The sequence below is a fragment of the Falco biarmicus genome, chromosome 2 (assembly GCF_023638135.1).
Source record: "Falco biarmicus isolate bFalBia1 chromosome 2, bFalBia1.pri, whole genome shotgun sequence".
Lineage (NCBI taxonomy): Eukaryota > Metazoa > Chordata > Aves > Falconiformes > Falconidae > Falco > Falco biarmicus.
In genome coordinates this window covers 26,248,439-26,268,236 of record NC_079289.1, presented here as the reverse complement: position 1 = coordinate 26,268,236, position 19,798 = coordinate 26,248,439, and the positions used below count along the sequence as shown (strand labels likewise).

The window sequence follows — 19,798 nt, the reverse complement described above, 5'->3', positions numbered from 1 at the left end:
AAATTGTAGGGGTTTTAGGACTTTGGATATGATATAAAAAACTTAAAAATATTTACAGTTTACTTAGGGCAGGGACTGGACTGACACTTTGAATGACCTTCAAAGGTCCCTTCCAAATGAAATTCTCTGATTCTATGATTTGTCATGATGAATATACTGGTTTGTTTTCTATTCTGGCTTTTAATACTAAAATTATACATTTTCAGATTTTAGGACCATGCCAGTTTTCACTTTGGTCCATATTCCTCAAATGTGATTATTTAGAAAAACAACTTATTTATTATTACTAGAGAGAAACGATAATTTTTTAGTTTTTATCAAACCAAAATACAAAATTTAAATTTAAATGAAAGCTTTATGTGAATGTGTAACAAAAGATATCTCACCTTTTGCTTACAAGTAAAAACACATACTTTTATGCTTAATCTTTAAGAACACAATGTAATACAGCCATTGAAAAAGCAACTGGGTTTCTAGAAACAGATTTTAAATAGAATTAGCCAGAACCTTAGGCAAGAATGTAACTGCTTTTAGGAACTTATAAAAGAATGCTGGAGAATATAGTTAAGCAGGGTATAGACTTCATTATATAAAAACAATCTTTGCCGTTACCATGTTTTAAAAGAAAAAAAAAAAAAAAGAAAAACCTAAGCACCATGGTATAAAAGAATAAAAAGAATACTAGTATTTCACTTCATTGTAGGAAAGCTGTAACATCATTCAAGTGTTCAATTACCTTTGCAGGGGTATGTATCCAGATAGCAGGATTAAAAAGGATGTGATCACATAATTGCTTCAGTAGGGGTGCTCCATGAGACAACCCATCCAAATATTTTGCAAATGACAAAAATTGTTCCAGAACTGCCCTGGTTATATGAACTCTAGATGACTGCAGAAAAATAAACAGAAAGAACAAAGCTAAAGAAAAACCTTCTTCCTTTGTATACTTACAGTAGAAATATGAAGTGATATTTTCACCAGGGTCATCTTTACTAAATACATGCAACCTTATATGTTTTTATGTCACTGAATATGAAAGTAAGAAAAAAAATAGCAGTAACTTATACTTTCTAATGGCTACATTTAGGAGGTTGAAAATATTAATCCATAACTGATTTTTTTTGTTTGTGTGGTTTTGTTTTTATTATAATCTAAGTAGGATTCTACATTTTACAGCACAGTGCCTTGAGAACTTCATCTGAAGTCCTTAACTGTTCTTCAGTTGTCTTACTGAAATTAGGTATCTTTGTATATAACCACACATTACTGGTAGACTTGCTTTTGTTTCTAAGTAGGGATTTGAAGGAGTCAGGTTCAAGGTTTCCTCAAATTTCAAGAGTCCTCCAGTTTCATAGTATATGCTATCAAATCAGGGTTAAGACCTGCTCCTATGCAGTAACATGGCATGCAGACTGACAAACTCCTTTATATACAAAGTTAACAAAAGGAAGTAATAGGAGAAACCACTAAACATCCTTCCCCTTGCCTTCTCTACAAAATGTTCCAATTACTTTTAATGCTGTAAGTACAGTCTGGGAATATGCAGACTTTTTTTTTAGAAGCAAAGTCTGTTTGTCAATAATACAAGTTCAGCTTGGATGCTGAGTTTCCTTTAGCTTGTACGTCACAATTCACAATTAGTCTGCAACTAATAAGAAAAAAATGTTATTCTGAAGTCAGGGGAAAAAAGAGCTTTCTGTCCTTTCTGAGCATTTGATCACATGCAAATGAAAACCAGATAATTTATAAATAATAAAATTGAGCCTGGCTAGCAAACAAAGGATTTTTTCCTGCCACGTGTGGAAACTGAATATAAGCATCTATTGAAAAAATAAAATACATCCTTCTGAAAAACTGCAGCTAAGGAGAATATAGCATAAAAAAAACCCAGAAAAAAGCATATCCTGTAAGAATTATGCTGTGACACAAATAATAATAGTCACATAACCTGAGCTTAATGATTGTAGCAGGTGTTAATCAGAATAATACACAAACTTCTTTTTTTTTTTTTAAATTTCACTTACAGCATTCTAAATTGACGTATTTGATGTGTGTAAACCACAGTGCTCTAGTCAAGAGAAAGGGACTCCATGAGGGTTCTGTAGCCTGCCTGTGTATAACTGACAGAACTGGAGCTAACAGCTTCATAAATTCATTCTGGTTATACCACAAGGAAACCTACCACTGGAAAAAAACCCCCACCTTAGACCAGTTCTTCGATGTACTAAATCACACTTGCTTAGTATGGAAAACAGAAGCATAGAAAATAATCTGCTTTTAATTATTACGTCAGCGAAAGTAAAGCCTTTCTGCTACACTAATGTAGTTCCATAGATGAAGATACCACAGGGTGCAGAAGAAAAAAAATTATTTATCATTCTGCTTCAAAATTCAGTATATTTTTAAAGGTGAGATTTTTGTTATTTAATTTCACCATCAGAAAACACAAAACTCTGGTCATAACTTCTTCTCAAATGACTGTTATATTGACCACATGTTAATGAAAAATACAGTAGCAAACATTCAAGAATGTCAGAGCCATGAGATTCAATCATAGGAGTTATTACTATCTTAGGATATTAGTAATATATAGGAATATTTCTATCTTAGTACAGCTGCCAGTAGTTTGTTTTCTGGTTATTAAATGGTTTCATGTGGGCTTTGGGCCAGGAAGCAAGTAATGTTCCTCAGACAAGCATTTGAACTGAACCTGTTCTGTGACAACTGTCATCAGGTCTGAAAACAAGCAAGTAAAGGAAACGCCTCTTGCAACTGCTTCTTTCAGAAATGAAGTTAGTTTACAGTTTTTCTTCTTCAAAACAGAGCAATTATTTCAGCAATTTAAGAACTTAACCACAGAGGATTAGCTTAATTTTTATTAGTATACACAAAAAAAGAAATTTAAACCTAAATTATGACATCTGTGATATGCTTGTACAAACTGGGAACAAGAGAACTTTCCTAAATGAGAGTTTAGGGGACAGAGTGTGAAGAAACACAAATAAAAATACATTAAAGTGATTCACAAACAGATCTGAAGTAAAAGCACAAATTAGACAAGCAGGATCAACGCCAGAAAACTGATTCTTTGAACACTGGCATATACGAGGATAAGGAAGATGAAAAGTGATTGAAAATACCACAAAGATAGTAGAAATACTAAGAACAAAGAGGATAAACCCCCAAACATACCTTTTCAAGGAGGTAGCCAATGACTAGAAAGCCTTTTCCACCCAGCATTTGTTCTTGCATGGCTACTGAACTCTTCAGAAGCTCAACCAAGAAAGCCAATAGGGTAGCACTGCACATAAAGAACAAGCATATTTTCAGATTACAAATGTAGAAAAATCAGTCTGTTTCATTCCCAATATTCACCAGCTATTAAGTGAACAGAAACAGGCTTGAAATGGTGAAAAATCCCTTAAAAGAATACAAATCTTACTTTTTCTGTTGACAAATTTCTCCAATGATTGTTCACATATTACAACTGAAGAAGTGGGAGTTCATATTCAAACAGAAGAGCAAAATCACTGTGTCAGCTCTCCTGATTTGACCAGGACTATCCCAGGTTTTAAATATCCAGTCCTGTAGCTTGCAGTTTTAGTTAAAGGTTGTGCGTTGGAGGAGGCAGAAGATGACGAGTGGTATCCAGTTGACAGTGCTAGAATGATGCAGGCAGGGGCCATGTCAACCATTTTACCATCCAGACAAACTATGCTAAACAGCAAAATTTGCAGCCACTAGGTATGTCATCATTCCACACTGAGTCTCTCAAATCACTACTACCACAGAAATGGCATAAAATGGCTAAACATGCACGTGGGCACCAATGCCCACCACAAAACACAGTGGAACAAGAGCAGGGTGGAGAGCTTCCTTCATACTTCCTCCAGACCAAACATGAGAATCACATCTAGGCCTGACCAAATAAAAGTTGAGAATCACTTTCACCCAGTTAGGAAAGTATAGCGAGACCCCAGAGGCCACAAAGAAATCGCTCAGCAGCCTATATCAGCAATTTCTGTAAGGTGTTCAGAAAGCACAGGGAGGCAAAAAAAGTGCTCAGAATAGGTGACAGCTCAGAAATAGAAGAGCTATGAAAGACTTCAGGGGACAGACTGTGCAAGAAAGTGAAACTATGTCATGAAAACTAACAGCGGAAACATACGACAGATCAGTGCACTACAGGAAAAAAATCACAATTGACTCAGGTGGATGAGAGGGAAACAAAAATACACTCATCTATTGCTGAAAAACCCACAGGAAAAGGAGAAAGAAAGAACCAAAACCATTTCTGACACAAGGTAAATATCTGAAATAATTTTTCAATTATCTCAAAAAGGTAGATGATGGAATGCATTGTACTGCATGTACAATGCATACATAAAGTCATTATTCCTTTTCTAAAAATAAAATAGTTATAACAGTTCCTAGCTGTACAGACAACTATCTGCAACCATTAAAGTTCTCACACAGGTGGTAGGCACAGGCAAGGGTGAAAACTGTGGCCTTTGCAGCTATGAAAAAGTGAATTAAAGGAAATGTCCAACCTGCATTTTATAAATATCAACTTTATTTATGGTATCTAGTCACATAAAGGTTCACTTGCTCTCCAAATACAATCTTCTACTTTGAAATAAATGTTGAGACTGGTTAATCCATGCCAGCACCAAAAAATAATCCATGTGCTGAGAAACACAAGATTTATTCTATTTGGTGAGCAAGGCTGCCATGCGAAAAGTACGCAGTGTAGGCAAAGTACATGCTGTGAACATGAAATAGTGCCTTGTCTCACTTCATTGTTGAATGGTCATAATAATCAGTCTAAAATCACATACAGAATGCTCCACAGAATGTCAGCAGTAAAAGAACACAGATAACATCCATTTACAGTACTCCAAAGCTTTTAGCAAAACAGCCTGTCAAGCTGTCACATCAATTACAAACCAGGTTATATGCATCAATTTTTTTTTTTACCCCTACTTAAAGTTTCTACAGTATTTGTCATCTAAAATAAAATACTCATCATTTTTACTACATGGCAATCCATAAGAAGTTAATGTAATGGGTTAAGACTCAAGAATTATTTTTTTTTATTGTATAGGTCAAAGAAAATTCCATATAGATGGTGCTTATTATCAACCTTTATGAGTAACCTTATGACTTAGGAGGACAACCATAAAGTTTAGAAAGAGCATACATCTTTGCAGGAGTAGGATCTAGATTACAATAATAAATACTATTAATATTTTATTGAAAAGTAAAAAAAAAAAGATTCTTAAAGTGGATTTAAAATATTGTTGTACCATGAACACAGCACCAGACTTAAGTTTAGAAGGTTCTACTTCCATTTCTATAATTGATTTATCAAAAGTCCTTTTCTTTGTATTGCAGTTTATTTCTCCATCCTTTGAACTTAGATGTAAGCTGATGGGCTGGAGTTACTCTTTCCTCATGTTAATACAATCTCTCTGAATTTGTTAGAAATTCTTATAGGACTCCAAATACAAGTTATAAGACACACTGACACCCTAACAATAAAGACTTTTCTCTCTTTCCTTCTTTCCAAGTACACATAAAACACACCAGTCAACTCCAAAATAATCAGTGGCCAGTTAATATTTAACCATGCCACAGACACAAATACATACAAGCTGGTTCTATGCAAGAAACACTGAATCAACAAAGTTTATTAATTCAGATACAGGTAGACCCCAATTACCAATTTTTAGCTATTAACCATCTTGATGTGGGGTGTGGCTGAAATAATTAATTCTGCCTGCCCGTGTTAGCACTGCACAGAGCTACCTTAGCTGTCACTGCAAAGTGATGCCTATGTTTCTAGTTCCAGGAAAGCACATTAATTCAGCCAATACCTTTGTGGATGAGCTATGCCTCTTCCTAAGTCCAAAATAGCTTTTCACATCTACTGAACCAGACATGTAGACACCACAAGCCAGCTCTGCGGAGTCAGGTCAGATCTGCAAGTAGTAACTCTAGCTTCTAATCCTTCTGTATTGTTTATGATTGCCACCATAAATAATGGAGTTGAGTGTAGTATATAATAATTCAAATCTTGGGATAACACATGTGAATGCATCATTACACTTTACACCTTCAAGCACATAAAAAATACCAAGTAGCAGGAAAAGCAGCAGTTAAGGAGAACCACCTGGCATTCACATAGAGGCACAACGGAGTTTGAAGCAAACGCTGTAAAGGACCACAGTATTCAGATACAATTTAGCACCATAATTAAATGTAACTAGCACTTTGTCCACACCATTATGCAGGAAATGAATTGATGAAAACATCTGTAATATTTTAACTGATAGAATAACTGTAAAATCAAAATGGAAGTATTTTTAAATTCTCACTGCACATACAGTACTGAAGCTGTTACTATCTGAAGATGACTGTTAGAGACAGGCAGAAAACAGGTTATGTGCTTAGTCTGATTTTTTTCCAGAAATCCTGCTTGCACTTGTTTCAGGTGAAACTTCTTTTTTTTGAGAAGGAAGGAGGGAATGAAAATCCATTAAATAACAGCTGTTGCACAAAACACTGTTTTCGCTTGTTATGTTCTCTGCCTTATACACTTTATGCTAGAAAGCATTCAGTCTGCCTGAGTAGACCCAACATTTAATAACTCTCAGCTAAGCTTTCCCAACCTTTTCAAAACTTCTCTCTCCCCACATGTTCAGGCTGACCTTAAGCAAACATTTAAGATGTGTGTGTGTGTGTGTATATATATATCTGTAAAAATCCATACTGACATAATGAACCTATTATCCTCAATACCGCATTCAAAGAATGTAGTTTATTGGAGAACGGACTGCCTAATTTAGAGAATTGTATCCAGAACTTTTAACATATTTCTAAGGATAGTAATTTTATGTAGTCATCTTGGCAGCTAAAAATAAATTAAACTTGAACATTTTAAGTATATATATATATATATATTTATTTTTATCAGCAGAACCATGTTGCCAAAATTGTGCTTTTAAAAAGGTTACTGTTGACACAGGGGAAATGATATTGATTAGAAGACTATCTTCTAAGACGAACAATTTTTCAAACAGAATTTAACAAACTTACCAGTAACTAAAATGCATCGGATTGCTGCAGGGCTCACATTAAACTTGCAAAATTCTGTGCACTGCCATACAAAATTTCTCTCCATTCTTGCCTATTTTCAACTCCCCTAGATACAAAGGCAAATATAAAGGATACTTCAGCCCATTCCTACATCTCCTCTACACCACACTCTGCCTAGAACAGATCAGTTTGTCTGCAGTGCAGCAAAGAAACAGATACAGAATGAAAGTATATATGTCAACGAACACTAAATCATACAGAATTATGATTTCTACTAAAAATATAATTAATTTCAGGGAAAAAAAATTCCCGCAGTTTTCCACTACTAAGAAGCATGAAAAAAAAGTTTGCAGACCAAGACATGAAGATGCTGTATTTCCAATGGTTATGATACTGCTTATTCTATAATTAGTGTATTGTAGAGATGATAAGTCTCTGGAATACTGTTACGTAAAAACCTGAAGATTAACTACATTTTTACAGCACTGCTTGATTTTCCCCTCAAACACACATGTGCCTTGTGAAGACTTCTAAAACTTAGTATTTTTTTTTTTTTTTTTACAAATAAAACAGGAGCACAGAATTGGTGTTCACAGCATACACTGTCTGACTGGAAGATGTTCTTCAGGATATTTTCATATCTACACATATTCATTATATTTGTGAAGTCCCTGCCTCTAAAATTCAGACAGTTATTCTTACAATATGCACTATGAAGTGACAAATACCACCTAGCTTTCATTCATCTAAATATATAGGTATAATATAAGTAACTATTATGTTTCAATAGTTCATCATTATGTTTCAACATCATAATATTTTAGCATCACAATCTTCAGTCAACAGTCATGCAATGCTACGCCTTAAATAAAAAATATACTACAGATATTCACAAAAACAACGGCTTCTGTAGATATCAATCTTCAAAATTTCAAAGTATGACACTTCCTTCTTCATTAATAATTACACACATAAATAAGTAGTTCATTTTCACTCTTATTTATATCTACAGTCATTTTAAATAACCTTTTCATATTACACGTAAAAGAAGCTGACAGTGGAAATCCCAAGGATAAGAAGTCCTTATGCTATGACAATTACTGAACAAGAAAGAGCCGCCATTGTCACATTCTAAATTGACTGGTACCTCCCACTAAGAAACAATTATTACTGTTTTGTGGAGCTAAAATACAGGACAATTTAGATAAAACATTATTGCAAAATTGTTTTTTATGACTTCACTTACAAATGAAGCACTCTATTAGGAACATCAGTCATGTATTCAAATAAAATCAGATGACAAAGGCTTTGGAGAAATAAATAAGTCAGGAATTTGCACCATTAGGATAAAAATAAAATCTGTCTTGGGTGATTTTTGGTGTTGTTTTATTTATTTTATTTTTAAATCACTACATAGATCAATTTCTGTAGTCTACTCTTTCCCGTGATAATTTTCTCTAAAAAGACTACCTTAATTACTTTAAGTTTCATCTTGGACTGTGTATTAAAAGTTATCTTAATTATGCTTTACAAAAAAGCCCCTTTAATTAAAGTAGGCATGTAGCTATAAAGATTTAAGTATGTTCATTAACAACTGATGATTTAACCTTAAGAGGGTATGTTAAAAAAGAATGACACAGTATTTGTTCTGTTTGATTAGGTTTGGAAGGAACCTTTAGAAACTAATTGTATTTGTATTTCCAGCTTCTCCCAAAATAAGATAAAAGGAACATATGATTAACTCCACCACAGGCGGTTAATATGATAACTTTTGAAAACTAATCTTAGCATAAACAGATAAAGTGGTATTAAGGAAAATCATACACCAACAACTAATGCTTTGTTTTTAAACAAAAAAAAAAATATAAGGTATTTGCTCTTAACTTTAATTCAAAACACAATAATGGCTGTATTGAAATACATTATTATTATCATCATTATTATTATTATTATTATTATTCCTCTTAATCTGTTGGCTGCCCATTACATCTCATTGTTAGCGAACAGTTTTAAATGAGTATGGCTGATTCATGAAGTAATTTGTTACTTCATCAGAGTATTTACTAAATGTTTCATAGCATGGACTTAGAAATCCTCAGCAAGAAGCATTAGCAATGTATTAACAATATATTTTGATACACAAGAGATGCAAGATGATCTCCACTTCCTTACTTCATTCCTTCAGGAAGAAAATCAAAGTGCAAAGGATAAGCATGGATTTCAGAAATAATTTTGACTGCACATATAATACTGGTTGGGAATACAAAAAGGGATTTTCATGAAGGCATATTGGCTGTAAATACCTGGGCCAGCTGTGGCAAACAAGAAAATTCTTGAAAGACAGTAGGAGATGACAGGTTACATAGGTGGAATACTACTTGGCATTAACCTTATTTGCTACCATGATCTTGAAGATAAATTCAATGAAATTAATGACATTATTAAGAACTACTGAAAACTCATGGATTTTTCATATTAAACTAATTAAAAAATCAAGACATCAAACTGTATTTCCTAACAAGCAGTGTTATTTTGTATCTCTGGAAACTGATAGAAAAACACTTTTTCCTATCAAACTATTCATCTCTCAAAAAGTAGATCCAGCAACACCACTATCTACAGACAGGAAGCAAAAAGTCATCATCTGAATATAAAGAATACTGGAAAAAATGAGTACAAATATTAATTGATGAGAGCAAAACACAAAACATCTACAGGAAAAGATGAAGAACAGGAGTTGAAATATTATCATTGCCTGCCTCACCAATTCTTCTATTTCACTGACTTACAATAGGTGGGCAATATACTCTGTAACAGGGGCTACCTATAGAAAAAAAGTGAACATAATGTCAGTAATAAAACTGACTGAAAAGATGCCTATGTTTACCTTGCTATAAATTTTAGGTGGGTGTATGTATCACCTCCAAGAAAGTTAAGATGGGCCTAGGCACTACATTTATTTAGTATGATAAACAGTAAAAGTATTTTTAATTTTTATTGCATAGTGCATGTGAACTAGAAAATCCAGTTAGCAACTTCTAGAATAAGTATATAAAGGAATTATTGGAATTACTTCATCTATTTAAGCTCCTTCTACTTTCAAATGTTTTCCCAGTATGGTACAATCCAAAACAACAATCTCATCTGAACCAACATTTCTTATTTGTTCTGTGATGGAACTGAGCCAGTGCCAAAGTCTGTGCACCCAACATGTGTGAGAATTGGTCTGTGTGTCAGTGCTCAGCACACCCAAGTGAGCTCAAAACCACACATGAGAGACCACAAGGGAACAAAGCAAGTCCTTCCTATCATGTCACCCGTATAGTATAATCAAAGGTAACAACAGCATCATAACAGAAAAAAGCGTTGTGCTGGGTTTGCGTGGCAGGTTTTGGTAGGGGGGGGGGGGCGGGGCTACAGGGGTGGCTTCTGTGAGAAGCTGCCAGAAACTTCCTCCACGGCCCATGGAGCCAGTGCCAGCCGGCTCCCAGAGGGACCCGCCGCTGGCCAAGGCCAAGCCCACCAGTGATGATGGCAGTGCCTCTGGGGTAACATGTTGAAGAAGTAGGGGGGGGGGAAACCTGGGCAACAGCAATTGCGGCTGGAGAGAAGAATGAGAATATGTGAGCGCAATATCCCTGCGGCTGCCATGGCAGCACAGGAGGGGCAAGGGGCTCCTGGCCCGGAGCAGAGGCTCCCCCCAGCCCGCGGTGAAGCCCACGCTGAGGCAGGCTGTCCCCCTCAGCCCGGGGAGGCCCACGGAGGAGCAGATCCCCACCGGCAGCCCCTGGAGGCCCCACGCCGGAGCAGGTGGGTGTCCGCGGGAGGCTGTGACCCGTGGGCAGCCCACGCTGGAGCAGCTCCTGGCAGGGCCTGTGGCCCCGCGGGGAGAGGAGCCCGGGCTGGGGCAGGTTTGCTGGCGGGGCTGGGGACACCGGGGGGACCCAGGCTGGAGCCGGCTGTGCCTGAAGGACGGCACCCGTGGGGGACCCGGCTGGGGCAGGGTGTGAGGACTGCAGCCCATGGGAAGGATCCACGTTGAGGTTCATAGAGGACTGTCTCCTGTGGGAAGGACCCCATGCTGGGGCAGGGGCAGAGTTGAGGAGCCTCCCCTGAGGAGGAAGGAGCAGCAGAGGCAGCGTGTGATGAACTGAGCACAACCCCATTCCCCATCCCCTGCGCCACTGGAGGGAAGGAGGTAAAATCAGGAGTCAAGTTAAGCCTAGGAAGGAGGGAGGGGTGGGAGGAAGGCGTTTTTAAGATTTGGTTTTTATTGTCTCATCATTCTACTCTGACTTAATTGGTAATTAATTAACTAATTTCCCCAAGTTGAGTCTGTTTTGTCCATGACAGTAACTGGTGAATGATCTCTCCCTGTCCTTATCTTGACCCGTGAGCCTTTCAATGCATTTTCTCTCCCCTGTCCAGTTGAGGAGGGGAGTAATTGAGTGGCTTTTGGTAGGCACCTGGTGTCCAGCCATGGTCAACCCACCACAAGCACTCTACATTTATTTTTATTATATAAACACCTTATTAATCTAAACTGCTACATTTTCTATTCTAACCAGACTACTGAAAAGGAGGATGAAAAATAGCAACCTTGGTATTCAGGTTGAGGGACCACTCTCCTGAATAGCAGGTGCATCACTTAATCCAAGAAAACATAATTAAGACATAAATGCAGTTTCCATTCTTTCAATTCCTGTGTATGAGAGCACAAGAATTTATATAGCGCTTCAAAAGCAGAATTGTAGGGCATTTCAATACGTGGTCTCATGGAAAATGTAGATAAGGCACACAGGGATATATGTATTACAGGAATAAAGCACATTTACAAAGAACGCCATTAAATCATAATGTTGCTATATTCACATTGCCCTGCTTTATAATTAAATTTTTAAATTAATCTATTAATTTAGAATAGATTGAAATTGTGAGTGGATTAAAACAATTAAAAAATGTGTTTCCTCATAGTCCTGTTAACAAACTCCTAATGTTAAAAAACCTAATTAAACAGATAACTGAGAACCTCAAACTTCTTAAACAGATTTTGTTGTGTGCAAGACAGAAGGTGGTGAGAAGGTTCAGAAGAGTACTCTGGAAACCTAGGGCATTTACCCTGCAGTATCAAGCTGTTTGTATTTCCCACCTCCCAGGAACACATTAAGATAAATTGCAGTACAGCTATTCAAGGGACAATTTCTGAGTCCCCCAAGCTGGTCACCAGAAAGAAATTAATTCTACAGCCATAGTAAGCCTTTACAAACGTAAACGGTCTACTATCATCAAACATCATCTGGACCTTTGGGGGTTTTTTTGCAAAGTGGCATAAAGATTATCTGCTTATAAAAATACATAGATTGTAATGACTAAATGCCAGCTATTTTTCAGAAATAAGTGGTGCATCTCTCTGCTGCTGTTGTAGATATATTTTCATAGGTAGAAAGGGCATAAAGTATCAGGTACAGTTCAACAATCACATTTTGGAGAGGACCAAATAAAGAGAGAATAGTCTAAAAAACAAAGGGAGAGAAGGAAAGAACACAGTAAGTACACTTCTTCCCTTATTCCATGCAACAAATTAATCTTAAATGTAGCCCTGTTTTTGATGTTTGGCCCCTTTCCCCATTATCTTCTTTCCTTGACCCCAGAGATCTTATATTCCTTTACTTGCCTACTTCCTTGTTCACTTAAACTTTTTTTTAATATATACAACCTAATAAAATCAATATAACAACATAATGCACATACACTTAAACCTATGGTAATTCAACATTTAAATTACATCTTGTCAAGCAGCCATTTGCTTACAAGTCTTTCAAATATGTTCTTGAGTTAGGATCATATCTTGTTGTATTATGTATTTGTACAAGCATATAGCATAATGAATTACAGATCTCTTCTTAGAATATAATCTGATTACAGAAGAAACGTATTGATTCATTCAAGAACAATTTTTTTTTCCTACCTACGGTTCAACTAAATCCAGAATTGTTCTATACATTTAAAATTGAACTTTACAAATGTTCTCACTCACTGGAAAGATCACACACTTGCAAAGAATTAAGTCTTTATCTGAACTTATTCAACTTACATTAGCTCTCCATTTTTAAACAGACCTAGTTACTGCTTTAACTTTTATTACAGACTCAGCATATTAATTAATGTAACATATATTTTATTCTTATATATGGGCACAAACACACATAATCTTCCATAAATTGGAATAAAGCATTTTTTCCTACTGCTGTGTCAGTAAATAAAAACATACAGGGAATTTGTTTTCCAAATTTATTTCAAACCAAGCTTTCGTTTTTTCTAATTCCCTTACTTAACAATACTTCAATGCAATGTGCATACTGGAAAACAGACTACAAAAAAGTAAATAACCCACATGAGCCAAAACACAACCAGCTTTTCTGTCTTTGACATCAAATGAAATAATTTACACCACTATACTCTTGGATGTAGAATTTGTTATTTTTAAGACTGTGGTATTACTTCTAACATTGTACTCAAACATTCTCATGAAATACATTAACTTTTCACAATACAGAAACAAATAAAAACCAGAAACCATCTTAGCTATGTAGATTTAACAAAGGGGAAAACAGATAACTGACAAAATGTCACCAAATTGATTAATTTCTTAAATTAGATTGGGACAAGTGATCTTTCATGAAAAATTATACCAATGTATCACTTTCAGTTTAATTTTTCAAAATCGTAAGCAATTTTAGTATTAATTATTTTGCAGTTAACTGATTTATTACTGAACTATCTAATGCAATGGCAAATATCCAGAATAATTAATAGCAGAGTATTCTAAGCAGCAAAATAAGCCATGTACTCTGAATTATGCATCTATTTTATGAATTTATTCAAATACAGGAGTCAGCATCTGGTGCCCTGAACAGTTTTCTAGCAGACTTTCGTTACATACCACTCTATAGAGAAACACCATACCAGTCCTTCAAGCATTATCTTTTCAGTTTTGATACCTCCAAAGGTTTAGACCACACACTTTGTCCTGACAAGTTTAGACTTCTTGTGTTGCCACTAGAATAGGAGCCTGCCCTGACAAGCAGGTGGCAAGGGATCTTTGCAAAAATAACTACAATTGAGCTAGCTTTGAACGTGTCACTGCGGGTACTGACAGACTCCTAAGCCATCCTTTGCAGGCTACATGTGAAGCATTCATCCAACTTCTGTGCAAGCTTTTCAACCTAGGGGTTACTTCCATAGTATCAGAGCAGAGACTTCATGTGTCCCTGTTTAAAACTCTCTTGGTGCACCTCCAGTCACTGTTGCATTTATAACATGGCCACAAAAAAACTGACCATAGCTCTATGACTTTCTGACTGTGTATTAATATGGAAGGAGATACCTTTCATTAATTTTGAGTGTTATTAAATATGAACTCAAATGACACAGACTTTGGGAAGGTAAATGACATTGCACTGTCAAGTAAAAGCACTCTGGTTTCTTTTAGAGGTTGCAAGAACTCATGAAACTGTCCTTAAAGACTCTACAGTGATTTGAATTCATTATTTAATCAAATAAATTTGATGCCAGTTCCATCTGGAATCTCATCAGATTAATATAATTTACACACCTCTACAGTAAACTACTTTTTACAAAATACTACTGTTTTCAAAGAAACAAGGGTAAAATGTAAGTCACAGCATTCACAGAGAAAACAAATCAAACATTCTCACAACAAAACCAAAAATATTCTTAGCTTAATTTAGTTTTTTGCTTGAAAGAAGCTTACCAAACTGTTGTTTCCACCTGACTGTCATGCAGCTGTCGATTGTCTAACTGGGCAAAGAGAGGAAAAAGAACTTGAATCCCTCCAATGGAATGAATTGCGCTGTGAATGGAGTGGGTTACAATAGCTTTCACATCCTAAATTAATAAAATAAATAAACAAAAGGGAAAACCTCAGTCAATATCAGTTTTAAAGGAAAGTTACAAACATAACTTGGGAACACTTTAACAGATAATTTTAAGTGCAAACTAAATCAGATTTGTTTTAGCTTAGTTTCATTACTTATGTTTCAATCATAATCACTATACTTAAAGGAAAACATTAAACAGAAAAACTTCAGCATCATGGCAAACTGTGCCTTATAGTATAAAGTATATATTTCTTAACAAAGAAATGATCATTTTTTGCTCTAGAAAGTGAGCAAAGAAAGAACAGTTCAAATGACAGGTATATTAAGAGCTAAAATAATACAAAATAACAAGGTCTCGGTACACTACCACACAAATCCTCTTATGATCCCAATGATGCTGTGCTAATAGTAATCACAGAACATCGATTTAGCAGCACAAACCTGAAGCATAAGAGCATGGGGGGAGTGTACAAAAATTGAAGGATTTTCCTTTGGTGAGGATTCAAGGCATAGCTGAGCATCAGTAGCCTTCGCATTATATGTAAAAGCAATGCTACTTGCAAGTTTTCCATCGTATAGTACTTGTTTATGGTGCTCAGCCAGATGAATGTCACTCTCAGATTTAAACTTGAATGTGCTCTGAAAAAAAAGAAAACATAAACTTTACAAAGTAAATATTTCAGACAAAATTCTTGCCTCAAAATGTGCAGAAAATACATTGGATTTGAGAGGTAATATAAAAACTGCTGAACTTTGTTTTAATTTTCCAGTAGTTTAATGCTACTGAACAATTAGACAATATTTTTGTTTACTCCACATCAACATGTCAATATAATATTTGGTGGTTTATGTAGTATTATTGCTCTCTCCTTTCAGCATCAGTGTTAACAAGTTCGGCAGTAACTATCTGGAAGAAATGTGTCACATTAAACACCTATAAATATGTTAAAATAAAAAATTGAGCATTCAATGCATTAAAAATAAAGAACAAATTAAATGCCTTGTATTTTAGTTTATATAAACTCACTCAGAACTTTGAATCCTATACCATTTTGATTAAAGGAACAGTTATTTCTAAACAGCATTAAAACCATTCATTAAAACACTTTATTAACAGTCAGAAGTATATATAAACAAGTTACTTACACAAAAAAATCCAAATAAAATTATAAGTGCCATATTTCAGACTAATGTTCTCAAACTCAAAGCTTTTACAAAGGAAGACTGAAAATTTCTGTTTTCTTAAACCTACTATGATTCATATCTGATCTAAAACTATATTTTCTGGCAACACTGACAAATCAATGAAGCACAAGAAGATAGATTTCTGCCCTTCTGCAAAGCATTGTCAGATTTACTTGTCACATAACTACTTTTGCATGTAACAACCATTTGACAGTGTCAAAAAGACAACTAGCAGTAACACACAGTACTGTAGTGACACAAGTAAAGCAAAGTTATTAGAAATGACCACCATTTAATTAAAGCAATATATATGTAATGTGTTTCTAAAATCTTTTCACAGTTTAAAATAATTCATCTCTGAGGTTTATCATGAATAATTTTGCTTGTTTTCACTGCATATAGCCATCACAATTCTCTTTATCCCTTTGGTCCTACCAAATCTCTCCCTCCTTCCCCTACGCACTGTAAGAAAACCTATATCATAAAAACATTGAAAGTACTATCACTAGGGGGTTGGTTAAACAGGTTAGAAGAATTAAAAAAGGCAATTTATAGGCTATCAGCTGCTCTTTCCGAACAAAATACAGGTTCCTACTGATTATATAAACCCATAAAACCCATCCAGCTTTAGCAGAGCTCTCAAGGCTGCTGGAAGCCCTGACAAAATTCTCTTGCTTACAGCTACACAATGGGAAAGTACATCTGCTCAAGTGACTGACACACGGCAATATAGGGTCTTGTGACAAGCATCCATTTGTATGTGGGTCATAAGATTGATGTAGGCTGAACAGACTGGGCACCTGACTGCAGCTGCTGGAGAACCCCTTGGAGTGGAACTGTCAGTCAGCCCTGTCCCATGCTTGGTGACTAAGCAGAAGGGAGGCAGCAATGCCATGCTGAAAATATAGGAGATTCAGGTACCATAGCAGAGAATGCAAGTAGGAAGGGCAAAAGTAAGCTAATAGAAAGTGATTTAAGCTACATTTGGCAAAGAAGGAAAATATTTAGCTGCATTACGAGGAGTGTTGCTAGCAGATGGAGGGAGGTGATCTTTCTCCTCTGCTTGGCACTGGTGAGGCCACACCTGGAGTTCTGGGCTCCCCAGTACAAGAGAGCTGTGGACTTACTGGAGAGATACCATTGAAGGGCCACTAAAATCATGAAGTGACTGAAGCATCTCTCCTATGAGGAAAGGCTGAGAGAGGGACTGTTCAGCTTGCAGAAAAGAAGCCTCGGGGAAGATCTCATCAATGTGTATAAATATCTGAAGGAAGATTCAAAGAAGTCACCTTCCTCTTAGCAGTGCCCAGTGACAGGACCAGAGGCAATGGGCACAACTGAAACACAGGAAATTCCCTCTGAATATCAGGATAAAGTTTTCCACTGTGAGGTTGTCCAACAAGGTGGTAGAGTCTCCATCTTTAGAGATATTCAAAATCTGTCCAAACAGTCCTGGGCAACTAGCTCCAGGTGGCCCTGCCTGAGAAGGCGTTTGGGCCAGATGACTTCCAGAGATCCATTCCAACAATCTCAACCATTCTGTGATTCTGTGATCTGCATTTGGGTTAGGAGTCCATTTTGTAGCGAAGCTCCCAGTGATCCTCACTGCTCTGTTCATACTGCAAAGGTGTTCAGAACCAGAGACTTCCTTTTGGCTGAAACTCAGATGTCCCCCAACTGTTGGTAGTCACTCAGCCCAAAGGATTAGACTACAACCAATCTGAATGAAAAACTGCAATATATACACTATTCAGCCTTCAGCACCAAATGTTTTAATCTAGAAATGTGTTCCTATCGTGCCACACTACTTACTGAAGTAGAAAAACCGAAAGAATGAGTACTAACTATGCTTAGAGCTCCAGAGCTGGCTCTCTGTTGATATGGCTGACTACATCTCACTTATCAGGAAATTACTGCTACAGATTACAGATTTGTCCTGATGAAGGTGATGATGCACTTCTCCCCAGAGGGCGTTTTTAACTATACAGATAAATCTCTGTGCACTTTCTGCCGAGACAGAAATAATTTAGTGATGTCATTGATTTCCAAAGATATCTGCATTATGCATGTACTATATTTTGATGTTTCACCACATGAAAACACTTCTTATCTGGAAATTTTTTCATGCCTATAAGCTTTGTCAGATTCCAAAGCTCAGAACGTTTTACCTTGATGGAGTTTTTCATAACTTTGCCATTTTAAATACGTCAAAGTATTTCAACACAAAATCTGTATCATTTAATTACCGTGAAATTTCACAACTTTCAAAACTGCTTAAGTTAAAATAAATCCAGTTTTACAAACAAATTTTGTCATTAATCTACCTCCTTGTTTTCAGTGTTTACTATGCCTCAAGAATTTATCAGACAGAACTATTTAAAAGTCAGGCACAAATAAATTATACAATACTGACTCACATTTTTTGGAGAAAAACAAGAATTAAAGGGACATTCTGCCATTAAAGCCTAACAACAGTAATCATAAATTGGAAATGCTAATCTCCTACCCAACAGATTATTATCACAGAATGGAAAGAGAGGCCACAAATTCTGATATATGATACTCTTTTATTGCTAATATGGTTTTATAGAAAGATAAAAGAAATGCAGTATGCAAATACTGTACTGGGAACCTGAGAAAATACAACCACAGAGGGACAGCAGAGGCTGTCAAGCATTGACAGCCGAGCCCAGAGAGTGGTGGTGAATGGAGTTAACATTCAGCTGGTGACCAGTCACAAAGTGGTCTTCCCCTGGGCTCAGTACTGTGGGCAGTCCTGCTTAAAATATCTTCATTATGATCAGGACAAAGGGATCGAGTGCACCCTCAGTCAGTTTGCAGATGACACCAAGTTGGGTAGGAGTGTTGATCTGCTTGAGTGCATGAAGGCTCTGCAGAGGGGTCTGGGCAGGCTGGACTCATGGGCCAAGACCAATTGTATGAAGTTCCAGAAGAAGTGCTGAGTCCTGCATTTGGATGACAACAGCCCCACACAAGGCTACAGGCTTGGGGCAGAGTGGCTGGGAAGCTGCCTGATGGAAAAGGTCCTGGGGGTGCTGGTTGACAGACACTGAACATGAGCCAGCAGTGTGCCCAGGTGGCCAAGGCGGCCAGTAGCATCCTGGCTTACATCCAAAACAGCATGGCCAGCAGGACAAGGGAAGTAACGGGTCCCTCTGTACTCAGCACTGGTGAGGCCGCGCCTTGAATCCTGTGTTCCGTGTTGGGCCCCTCGCTGCAGGAGGGACGTCGAGGGGCTGGAGCGTGTCCAGAGAAGGGCAACGGGGCTGGGGAAGGGGCTGGAGCACAAGTCTGATGAGGAGCAGCTGAGGGAGCTGGGGGTGTTCAGCCTGGAGAGGAGGAGGCTGAGGGGAGACATTATCCCTCTCTACAGCTGCCTGAAGGGGGGCTGTAGGCAGGTGGGGTTCAGTCTCTTCTCCCACATAACAAGCGACAGGACAAGAGGAAACAGCCTCAAGTTGCACCAGAGGAAGTTTAGATTGGATGTTAGGAAAAATTTCTTCACTGAAAGGGTGGTAGAGCATTGGAACAGGCTGCCCAGGGAGGTGGTGGAATCACCACCCCTGGAGGTGTTTTAAAAATGTGTAACACAG

General features: G+C 36.9%; 1 protein-coding gene across 3 annotated transcripts in view; it reads right to left on the bottom strand.

Moving 5' to 3' along the window:
- NBEA (neurobeachin) overlaps window positions 1–19,798 on the bottom strand; it is a 510,074-nt gene that overhangs the window by 358,381 nt on the left and 131,895 nt on the right. For all 3 annotated transcript variants that reach the window (XM_056329059.1, XM_056329057.1, XM_056329058.1), the window contains exons 9-12: window positions 15,441–15,638; window positions 14,873–15,006; window positions 3,193–3,301; window positions 737–889 (exon numbers count right to left, since the gene is read on the bottom strand). In XM_056329059.1, the coding sequence (XP_056185034.1) occupies window positions 737–889; window positions 3,193–3,301; window positions 14,873–15,006; window positions 15,441–15,638 (594 nt within the window). The remainder of the gene's footprint in view (window positions 1–736; window positions 890–3,192; window positions 3,302–14,872; window positions 15,007–15,440; window positions 15,639–19,798) is intronic.